The sequence below is a fragment of the Sprattus sprattus genome (genome assembly GCF_963457725.1).
Source record: "Sprattus sprattus genome assembly, contig: SUPER_1_unloc_1, whole genome shotgun sequence".
NCBI lineage: Eukaryota > Metazoa > Chordata > Actinopteri > Clupeiformes > Clupeidae > Sprattus > Sprattus sprattus.
Window position 1 is genome coordinate 67081 of NW_027667072.1, and position 12417 is coordinate 79497.

The 12417-nt window shown below is 40.5% G+C and overlaps 1 protein-coding gene across 1 annotated transcript; it reads right to left on the reverse strand.

Annotated features, from left to right (window-relative positions):
• Nucleotides 1–916: 916 nt before the first annotated feature.
• LOC308379993 (NLR family CARD domain-containing protein 3-like) lies at nucleotides 917–11058 on the reverse strand (the record flags this gene model as incomplete). The annotated part of the gene is made up of 6 exons (XM_080860874.1): nucleotides 917–1010; nucleotides 1666–1842; nucleotides 2559–2732; nucleotides 4815–6414; nucleotides 10315–10395; nucleotides 10785–11058. The coding sequence occupies 6 exons, from the start codon at nucleotides 11056–11058 to the stop codon at nucleotides 917–919; spliced, it is 2400 nt and encodes a 799-aa protein (XP_080717000.1).
• Nucleotides 11059–12417: the final 1359 nt, after the last annotated feature.

Here is a 12417-nt window from a genome sequence, read left to right on the forward strand (position 1 = left end):
CTCACCCTAGGGAGGGCCCAGAGGATTGCACTTTAAAACTTCGACTGTTAGCCAATAGTTTCATCCCGAACAAGTTTGAGGCGTGAGTAAGACTGGTTTTAGGGTGGTGTAGTGTAATGGAATGCCTTAGACCTGAATAACATACCACTGAGCTCCTCAGAGGACATTAACGAGATGTTCCCAGCACAGTGAGATTGTTCATGAGATCTGCCGGCGGACATCTTAAAGCAGAGCCATACATAAAGTTACCTTACCTTACCTTACCACCTATTACTTCTGAAGATTTTGAAACAGGAGTTAATTTCAGATCATTGTTTCAAAAACATGGTCTGTTAGTTTATTGGGATGAGACAGTGGGGGAGGGAGCAGTAGAAAGATGACAAACTGTTTGTTTGACCATGGAGGAGGAAGCAGAGTTTACTTGTCTCCCCGAATAGTTGTGGTCTAGAGGGCCTGCAGATGTAGGCCAGATAAGGAATGGTAGCTCCTGTTCAGATAACACCGAAAGGTTCACATCGACCTTACCAAAGACTATATCCGCAAAGAAGGGAGGCTAAAGAAGGAATAGTCCCTGTGTTCAAAATGCTAAAAGATAAAGGAGTGATAATACCATGCCCAGACTCCCCATGTAACACACCCATTTTACCTGTGGAGCTTGATTTCATTTTTCTTGATTAACATTTTAACTTTTTAACTTTTAAGGTTAAACCTGAATGCCAGCATTGTGACATAACATAGAGATTACATTTTGATCCCTTCCCTCCACAAAGTACACATGCTTTCATGCAAATGACTGTAATAACAGAGGACAGATCTGTACATACAGACAGCTGATGAGCACGAGAAAGCAGGAGAGAGAAAGACAGACACTAAAGTTTTTATGAATTGCTATTGAAATGCAGCTGTTGGGCCTTTCTTATATGCCTGTGTTGAACAGAGAATAACCTGACTTACTGTAGGCATGGTATGGGGTGTGCTGAGCAGTTAGCTTGATCAGGCCCACCTGAGAGCTGATTTAAAGTGTGGAGAGGAAAGGGAACTTGGGAGATTGTGTGACGCTGGAGAGTTTATACTGCCACTTTGAATCGCTTGTTAGAGCTTCCACCGATACAAATAGCCAGGAAGTGCAGGGACTGAAAATGTGAGTGCATCTCAGACAGTGTGATCGGGATAGGAACGCCACACTTACTGCTTCCTCAATACTCGTCCTGGTATTGGCCTATTGATTAATCCATTTCTGACGTGGCACATTTTATATTGTCTTTGCCAGTGACTGTCATACACAATTTTTAGGACTGTTTCGAGTAACCGGATATTAATGTGAGGGGCGCATCTAATCAGAGAGGTCTGTCGTGCTGCATGGTGCTTTTTGAAGTGGTGTTTTACGTGTTTCTTTATTGACTTGCTGGACATTTGCGCTCGCTTTAAATGGGCTGCGTGGGCTAGCCTACCTTTTGAGTGAAGTACGTTTTAAAGATGCTTCCAGCTAATTGGTCCCTCTATATCCTGCAGACAGAGGGTCTTGCTAATGAAATAAATGAAGTGAATAATTAACACCATTTCATTCGATGAGCTTGCAACCTCTGGTTTGATTGAAATAAACGGCAGCTAACATTTATATCAGTGGTAGTCTCCAGCAGGTTAAATACATGCCACATAGCTGACCTTAGTATCTCCAGCTTGCACTGTGGATCTCTTAGTCCCACACAGAGCAGGTCCACTCCTTCGTCCTTCAGATCAGGATTTCTATCCATGTCCAGCTCTCTCAGATGGGAAGGTGTCCCCTGCAGCACTGATGCCATCATTTCACAGCTTGCTTTGGAGAGGTTACACGCTTCTAGCCTGTTTAAAAAACATTATGTATGTTTGTAATAATAGATATGTACAGTTGATACTATTCAGCATTGGCACTGATTTAGCAAATGAAGAATAAACATAATATTGTCGAGGTATCTAAGTTGCATATAAAATTATAACTTTTATCCATGTTCATACACAGTTAAAAATAAGCATCTCTCAGCCAGTATGTCAGAATACATTTCCAAAATGGTCCCAAATTGTATCACTGCTGTTGGGAGGGAGGGAGCAGATGGTGGTCCTCTGGAAGGAGGGGCGTGTGTTTGTTCTGTGGGTGGGAGGAGGGGCTGCAAAGTGTGTGTGTGTGGCGGGGGGGGGGGGGGGGGGTGTGTGTGTGTGTGTCTGTGTGTATTTATAACTTGTGTGTGTGTGTGTGTTTGTAAGTGAGTGAGTGTATGAGTGAGTGTGTGCGAGTGTGAATTAGTGTGTGGGTGAGTGTGTGAATGAGTGTGTGAGTGAGTGTGTATCATTGCTGTTAACAAGGCTTTATTCCCGGAACCCACCCTAAACTGTAAACATTATATTGTCGAGGTATCTAAGTTGCATATACAATTATAACCTTTTTATCCATGTTCATACACAGTTAAACAGAAGCATCTCTCTCAGCCAGTATGTCAGAATACATTTCCAAAATGGTCCCAAGTTGTATCATTGTTGTTAAAAAGTTTTTCCTCCCAGTACCCACCCTAAACTGTACTCACCCAACTTTCCTGGAGACTTTCACTACAGGAAGCATTCTGCGGAGCCCTTCGTCTGATCTCAGGTATTGATTCAGATCAAACTCATCCAAGTCTTCAGCTGACATCAGCAGCAGAAAAGCCAAAGCTGAACACTGGGCTGGAGTCAGATCCTTCGCCCCATCTGAGTTTCTCTGTCTGGGTAACATATTAGAAAAACACTATTTTCATCATATTTCTGACACTTAAGAATACTTCTTTTGGCCTCTGATTAAAAAAACACAAACAAGGTTAATTTCTCAATATACAATTTACACTCTACTTCCAAAACAAACTTCAGAACAATATGCCAAACTAAATGACAAGAAGGAGCAGTAGTTAATCTCTGTGTGAATAGCATCAGGTTTGACAAATATGCAGCTCCTTTTCACTACACATTAAATCCACTCTGGAGATTGTATTGGACTTTACTAACATATTGGAGTTGGACTTTTCACTACACATTAAATCCACTCTGGAGATTGTAGTGGACTTTACTAACATATTGGAGTTGGACTTTTCACTACACATTAAATCCACTCTGGAGATTGTAGTGGACTTTACTAACATATTGGAGTTGGACTTTTCACTACACATTAAATCCACTCTGGAGATTGTATTGGACCTTACTAACATATTGGAGTTGGACTTTTCACTACACATTAAATCCACTCTGGAGATTGTATTGGACTTTACTAACATATTGGAGTTGGACTTTTCAATCCACTCTGGAGATTGTAGTGGACATTACTAACATATTGGAGTTGGACTTTTCACTACACATTAAATCCACTCTGGAGATTGTAGTGGACTTTACTAACATATTGGAGTTGGACTTTTCACTACACATTAAATCCACTCTGGAGATTGTAGTGGACTTTACTAACATATTGGAGTTGGACTTTTCACTACACATTAAATCCACTCTGGAGATTGTAGTGGACTTTACTAACATATTGGAGTTGGACTTTTCACTACACATTAAATCCACTCTGGAGATTGCAGTGGACTTTACTAACATATTGGAGTTGGACTTTTCACTACACATTAAATCCACTCTGGAGATTGTAGTGGACTTTACTAACATATTGGAGTTGGACTTTTCACTACACATTTAATCCACTCTGGAGATTGTAGTGGACTTAACTAACATATTGGAGTTGGACTTTTCACTACACATTAAATCCACACTGGAGATTGCAGTGGACTTTACTAACATATTGGAGTTGGACTTTTCACTACACATTAAATCCACACAGAAGATTGTAGTGGACTTTACTAACATATTGGAGTTGGACTTTTCACTACACATTAAATCCACTCTGGAGATTGTAGTGGGCACTAACATATTGGAGTTGGACTTTTCACTAGACATTAAATCCACACTGGAGATTGTAGTGGGCACTAACATATTGGAATTGTCATAATATACAGTGAGCTTCCCCAAGTTTATGAATGGTGTTTCCATGGCAACAGTGAGTTTGCCCAAGTTTATAAATGTTTTTTCCATGGCATAGTTGTCAGCTGAAGTGGGCCATGTGCTGTGCTGCTGTGATGATTTGAACCGTGCAGGGTTTGTGTCAACACAAAAGCTTGAATTGCTTGACAAAATCTATCTAACAATTTAAAATATTCAGATCTTCCTCTCTCATCTCAACCAATAAACATCTCCTTTGCCAAAGCATCAAAACACATGTACACATTTTCATTGGTATGGTTGGCTCTGAAGGTGCAAATCCAAACCTACAAATGAATATGCCCCTATGTTATCTGATCCACATACACTTCACACACCTCTAGCCATGATTGCATAAAACTACTCAGCCCCTGCCTGTATCTGCTTAGGTGTTTTTTTCAGGTTGTACATGGCTCATAGTGTCATGGCTTTAAACCTTTCTTTTCCTTCTGCACCTTTGTAAGCTAAAAGTTGTATTTATTTTTATACTGCACATAGTATTCTCAAGGGTGAAACCCAAGATTGAATGGATGTATTATTGAGGTTCTGTTTGATGATGGATGATTTGTTTCTTTAAACAGGTACATGTACATGTGTAGGTAAACCAATACAACATTTCTTATTTCAGTTAGCAGACAGTTTTAAATGACCTGACTTAATTTACAAATAAAGAATACATTTTATTGTCATCTGAAATCTGTCTATGATATCAGTGTTTTTAGCTAAATGCTCTAGTAGTTAAAATATTTGTTATTCTTTATCAACTATAAAATAAACTTTATTACCTGTTGATCTCCTCAACCAGTGAGTTGTCCCCTAACTCATTCAAACAATGGAAGAGGTTGATGATCCGTTCTGGTGAGTTATCCTCCCTGATCTTCTCTTTGATGTATTGAACTGTTTTCACGATGCTCTTTTCTCTGATAGCTAACTGTGGCAGCACCACATCCAGGGGGAACCGGATTTCAGGCTCCAACATTGGAGCCAGGCCGAGGAGGAAACGGACAAAAAGATCCAAATGTCCGTTCTGACTCTGCAGGGCCTTATCCACTGCCATCTTGAAAAGGTCAAACCTTGAGTATGAGGTTTCCTTCCACCGTGTCTGCGAGAGGCAATTTACCCCATGAGTTGCATTTTCAAGGACATAAAGAGCTGCCAGGAATTCCTGTACACTGAGGTGCACAAAGCTGAACATGTCTTCTCCACTTGTAGCGCTCTCCACGTTGAAGATCTGTGTACAAACTCCGGCCTTCAGTGCTCCACAGTCGACATCAATGTTACACTCTTCCAAGTCCTTCTCATAGAAGATCAGGGTGCCTTTCTCCAGATTTTTGAATGCCAGTTCCCCAAATTTAACAAGGAGATCCCCTTTTTCCTTTGCACTCATCTTCTTGTTCTGCGGGTATTTGTCATTCATTCTTTGTATCTGATTGACACTATACCATGTGTACAATGCCGTCAATGTTTTGGCCGATTCTTTTTTGCTCTGATCTTCCAGTATTTTCTCCATCACATTGGCTATGATACGACAGAATACTGGTATGTGACACATGATGTGGAGGCTTCTATTCTTGTTGATATGATCAATGATTCCCTTGGCCTTTTCTGGATTCTTTATGTATTTCTCAAAGAACTCAATTTTCTGGGGGTCATTGAATCCTCGAACCTCTGTCAGAAAGTTGAAGCATTCTTTTGGGATCTGACTGGCTGCTGCTGGTCTGGTTGTAACCCAGAGGAGTGCAGAGGACAGTAGCATACCTTTAATGAGACTTGTTATGAGCACGTCCACTGATGACTCTTCTTTCAGCTCAAAAATGTAGTTGTCAAAGTCCAGCTGGAGTCTACTTTCATCCAAACCGTCAAGGACAAAAAGAATTTTGCATTCACTCAAGGCAAGGACGTTTTCCAGATCTTTGGAAACCAGGTTTGGGTAGAAAGACTGAAGAAGACGGGGAAGGTTGCAGTCTTTACCGTTCTTCAATTCCCGAAATGGAAGAACAAAAACAAAGTCTATATCTAGATTTGCCTTTTCCTCAACCCAGTCCATGACAAACTTCTGCACTGCAACAGTTTTCCCCACACCAGCAACTCCCATAGTCAAAACTCTTGTGGCAGACCCGTCTGTGAACATGTTTGACAGCTTAACTTGTTTATCCTCAGAGCTTGGTCGTCTCCCAATCTGCCTCAAGTTAATCGTCGACACTTCATGTGTGCTGTTGACTCCATCTGTGCGGCCCTCTACAATGTAAAGCTCAGTGTAGATATCTTGTACAGTAGAAACTCCCGCCTCTTCATGTACAGAAGAAATCTTTGTTTTCAGGTGCCGCCGAAGCTTCAATTTTATTGATGCTTTCTTCTTTTGAACCTCCTCTGCTGCATTGTCATCTGAAAACAACAAAATTCAGATATAATAAGCTGAAAGGGGGAAATAGCTGGTCGTTTTTATAACATATGACATTTTAATCTTAAGACAATATATTCATTTTTTAGCTTTGTATGCGTCATCAGTGTAGCATTTGACTTCCACCTTTCCTGTGGTGACATCTGTAGTTATTGTTTCTTTTTTCTCTGTTATTTACCTAGGCAGCTATCATTTTTAATATATAACCTTACTTTTGTCTTCTTCATACATTCTTACACTTAATGTTATATATCTCTGTATCAATCTCCAAGTGTCACATATAAATTCACCAAGGTTCACATTCTTTCATATGTGAAACGCATAACTAACAGTTTCAGTTAATACAAGTGCATAATGACCAATATATATGAAACAAAAACAATATACAGCCGCGGAAAAAATTAAGAGACCACTTCAAAATTATCAGTTTCTCTGGTTTTACTATTTATTGGTATGTGTTAAAGTAAAATGTGCATTTTAGTTTTACTCTATAACCTACTGGCAACATTCCTACCAAATTTCAAATAAAAATATTGTCATTTAGATCATTTATTTGCAGAAAAATGACAATTGGTCAAAATAGCAAAAAAGATGCTGTGTCTTCAGATCTCGAATAATGCAAAGAAAACAAGCTCATATTCATTTTTAAACTACACAATACTAATGCTTACACTTAGGAAGAGTTCAGAAATCAATATGTGGTGGAATAACCTTGATTTAAAATCACAACTTTCATGTGTCTTGGCATGCTCTCCACCAGTCTTTCACATTGCCGTTGGGTGACTTTATGCTACTCCTGGCGCAAGAATTCAAGCAGCTCGGCTTCTTTTCATGGCTTGTGACCATCCATCTTCCTCTTGATCACATTTCAGAGGTTTTTTATGGGATTCAGGTCTCGAAATTGGGCTGGCCATGACAGGGTCCTGATCTGGTGGTACTCCATCCACACCTTTACTGGCCTGGCTATGTGGCATGGAGCATTGCCCTGCTGGAAAAAACATTTCTCAGAGTTGGGGAACATTGTCAGAGCTAAAGGAAGCAAGTTTTTCTTCCGGGACATCGTTGTACTTTGCCTGGCTGAGGTTTGTAAAAGACCATAAGGATTGAAAAAAGCGGACTGGAGGGTCTTCTAGTTCGTCTTCTCTGATTAGTCCAATTTTCAGCTTCGCCCAACACATGGTCGTCTGATGGTTAGACGGAGACCTGGAGAGGCCTACAAGCCAGAGAGTCTTGCACCTACTGTGAAATCGGACTCATCAGAGAAGACGAACTTAGAAGAACCTCCAGTCCGCTTTTTCAATCCTTATGGTCTTTTACAAACCTCAGCCAGGCAAAGTACAACGTTGTCCCGGAAGAAAAACTTGCTTCCTTTTGCTCTGACTATGTTCCCCAACTCTGAGAAGTGTTTTTTCCAGCAGGGCAATGCTCCATGCCACACAGCCAGGCCAGTAAAGGTGTGGATGGAGTACCACCAGATCAGGACCCTGTCATGGCCAGCCCAATTTCGAGACCTGAATCCCATAAAAAACCTCTGAAATGTGATCAAGAGGAAGATGGATGGTCACAAGCCATGAAAAGAAGCCGAGCTGCTTGAATTCTTGCGCCAGGAGTAGCATAAAGTCACCCAACGGCAATGTGAAAGACTGGTGGAGAGCATGCCAAGACACATGAAAGTTGTGATTTTAAATCAAGGTTATTCCACCAAATATTGATTTCTGAACTCTTCCGAAGTGTAAGCATTAGTATTGTGTAGTTTAAAAATGAATATGAGCTTGTTTTCTTTGCATTATTCGAGATCTGAAGACACTGCATCATTTTTGCTATTTTGACCAATTGTCATTTTTCTGCAAATAAATGATCTAAATGACAATATTTTTATTTGAAATTTGGTAGGAATGTTGCCAGTAGGTTATAGAATAAAACTAAAATGCACATTTTACTTTAACACATACCAATAAATAGTAAAACCAGAGAAACTGATAATTTTGAAGTGGTCTCTTAATTTTTTCCGCGGCTGTATGTATACCAATATATATGCCAACAAACCTTAAAGTGAACAAAGGGACCAATGCATTTGTACAAAACTAGTACAGACATATTTCCTGAACGACACCCCATACATAGTTGTACTATTTCTTTATTAGCAATAAAGGACATGTCACACCTCTGTTCATCTCTCTTCACTGACTAAGCTCTGATGCTCCACTAGATGGTAGCCACCCCCTCAACAACATCCTCCTATCTAAAAACCCTTCACCCAGGTCTACAGTCCATCTTCACCAGTGCATGCTGCCAGTGGCGCAAAAAGTGGGTATGCGCTGTATGCGGCGCATAGGGGCGCCGCACCATGGGAGCGCCAAAGCGATGGTAAAAAAAAAAAAATGTTTGGGGAATTTTCTATATGTAGCTGCTGTTGTGCGTTTCTAAATCATTTCTGCATTTCCTTAATGTTATATAAAATTTTAGAGGACTAAACAGACTAGAGTAGGCGCCTCATCTCTTAAGATTCCATAATAGAATTTTGACATAGAAGAGGGAGAGTGAGCACCGTGACCGCTCAACATACAAGCAGTTAGAACTAGGCTACGAGTAGTGAGTTGGTTGGATGGAAGATGGATAAAGCAAAAAAGCTGTCGGGAGCTGAAAACAGAAAAAGAAAGAGGGAAAAAGAGAAGACATGTCAGGGGATGCAACAGCAATTAAATAAGTGGATGGTGAAAGGCAACAGGTAGGTTTTAAGGTGACTTTACGTTTGTGCTTGGAGGCTTGCAAATAATGTTAACAGACTAGCTAGCAGGCTAGCTAGCGTTTGCTAACATAGAAATGTAGCAGCCAAATGGCTAGTTTAAGCCTCATCAATTAGGCTGATGATAGCTACATTTAGATTTTGGTTAAACCCTACTGTACAAATCCCATGTATGACACATCTCAATTTTATTAAGGCAAAATAACAACTGGAAACGTAACTCTGGATACCATGGTTACCATTAGCTGTTCATGTTAGCTATGCTGTCAAACATACAGGCTATCTGTTGGCATGGTGCAATACAAGATAAATGGGCAAGGGAAAAGGCACGGCGTGTTATTATTTAGTAGCAACTAAAGAGCACTCTAGAATATTTTGGTAGCAGCATTGTTACACATCATCACCTTAAAAGATCTTTATTTGTAGACTTACTTTTAAGTTTTAAGGCATTATTTTGCAATGGTTATCATTTTAATGTTAATGTTTGCAACTGTTTATTATTTGTTAACATTGTTACTAATATATATATATATATATATTTGTGTGTGTGTGTACAGTATACTGTATGCACCATAGGGCACCATTATGGTAGGCATGCAGTGGCTGATATACTTTAAAATAAACCTTTATTATTTAAAGCCCATACATGATGATGTCTGGCACACTTATTTATTTATTTGTTTAAGAAAAGAAAAAAAACGTGTGTGTGGGGGGGGGGGGGGGGGGGGCGCCAAATTTGTTGCTGCATACCCCCCTGACATTGGGCTGTTGCACCCCTGCATGCTGCCAATGAGCAGAGAGTCTGGTGGTCTCTCCCTACACCAGTCAGCCAAAGGTCTCAAGCTGTCAGTGGTGCCACTGTGGTGGGATGAGTTTCCCAGCTCCACACGCTCTGCAGCATTAATCCCAAAGCAGCTGAAGACCCAACTCATCTTATGCACTTAAACTTCAAATTAAATCTCTCTTCTTTTTCCTATTCAGAACTTATGAATTACCAAATCTCACCTATTTATCTAAATATCATAAATACACCAAGGTTTGTGTAATATTTCTCTGTGTGTGTGTGTGTGTGTGTGTGTGGGTTGCAGCTAATATCCCACTGGATCCAAATGTGAAATGGCCGACATTGGGTCCTTACCCCCTCCTTGTTGTGACATGGATGATCCTCCACTCAAGGCTGGGGCGTCCACCATCCCTCCAGAGTCAGCAGTGATGTCCACTTTAGTATGAAGATCACCACAGACAAAGAAATGGAGCAGGAAAAGAAATGGAAAGTGAGAGTTGGAGAGAGGGGGGGTCAGAGAGAGAGAGTGAGAAAGATGAAAGGAAGAGAGAGGAAAAGGGGGAGAGTGGAGAGAACGAAGAGACAGATAGATACCCAGTCAGACAGAGGGAGGAGACAGAATAGAGGGGATGAATGAGAGAGAAAACGAGGTGAGAAAGAAAAGGAGGAGACAGAGATGAAATGAAACAGAAAGAGAGAAAAATCAGCAGAGAGAAAGTCAAAGAGAGAGAGAGAGAGTGTTAGCAGAAACAGATACGATGAATACATGTGATTCTTCCTACATACACAGGTGCCTCATCAGAGACTATGAGCTACACACTCACATCTTCCCAGATCTCTCTCCAAGTCTATGGCCAACTGGTTGAGCTTCATCTTCTTCAAGATGGTCAACATGACGTCCCCAGCCCCCGTGCTGTACACCTGCACCATCAAGTCCACAGTGTCGTTTATGTCAGCCTTCTCCAGCTTTCCCAGTGGGATTTGACCCTGGTCCCGAAGGAGGTGCTTGAACCTCTTATAATCCTCCTCCTTGAGGTTGTCCAGGGTGTTCCTCAGCACTTCCCTCAGGGCTGCGGCCGTCATTGTGTGGTCCGTCATTGTGTGGTCCAGATTATTAGTCCACTATGAACTGGATGATTGGGGTCAGGCTGGGCCAGCTGTCAAAAAGGCCAGAGGTTGGGGGGATAGTTCATGTTCAAAACTAAACATGTTTTCTTTTATGGGGAACATTGATTTTTCACAATGAAATTCTACTCTCCCTCTCTCTATTTGTGTTTGAGTGTGTGTTTATGTTCATGTTAAATGAGGTGATAGTATACAATACGTGATTATGAAGGTAGAATTGTCTTAAATACAAATACATGCAGAGTATGCTTTGCTCTTCTAAACGGCAAACTGTAACACAGAAACACTAATCGCAATTGTTATCCTCAACTTGATTTTAGAGTTTTTAAATGTATATTCTGATCTGTAAAAGTGCAAAAAACGAATTGCAATAGTCATTTAATATTCCAAAACCAGAGGATTTGCATTTGTAACTTGGGTTCTGAGTGCTCATGAGCATAATCTCATCATGTGATTTTCGGCAGCTTTAAAAATTAAAAAAGGGTGTCTTACAATTTGCAACACAACTTGCTTTCAAGAAACCATAAGCTGTGGCTGTTCTAATGTAACGGTGGTCAAGTAATGGGGAGATGGAGGCGAAACGGTTGTTCTTTCTGTCATTTATTTTCCTTTAGAAAATAACAAACAGATATTGCCTTCAGGCTACGGTATAAATCTGCATCATCCGATCAGAATCCTAAACTTCTCTGCTCGTTACTTCAATAACAGAACATACAACCTTAGTGCACAGAGTTACAGCACTTCACTTAACCTATTTACAATATGGGGCCCACATACCTTTAGAAAATAACAAACAGATATTGCCTTCAGGCTACGGTATAAATCTGCATCATCTGCACAAGCAAAACAAAAGAATGCACAGCGCAACACATAAACATCTCCGTCAATAGTCCATTATACACTATCAGCCTGCTAGCCAGCTAGACATCAGACAGAATGTCTGGACACGTGGAGTGACAGTGACGTCGAACTCGCTTACATTCGCTGTTGCAATATCAATAATAATAACAATAGTATTAATAACTCTTGTTACGTAATTATACTCTTAATGCACTTCAAACTAAACAACTAAATCCATGCATGCTCTATAAAACAGTAAATTAAAACAGTACAGTACAAAGGCGGCTAGCAGGTTTTATGGCTAGTCGGGGAACATACTAAGTACAGTGCTTTTTACAGAAAACCTACCCGATCAGAATCCTAAACTTCTCTGATCGGGAAGGGAAGCAGCAGATGCAGACTATACGCATCAGATGCAGTACACCATATGTCCAAAGGTGGCTCCCATTCACAATTACATTTTGGCGAAAATCATATACAGTACATTTTTAA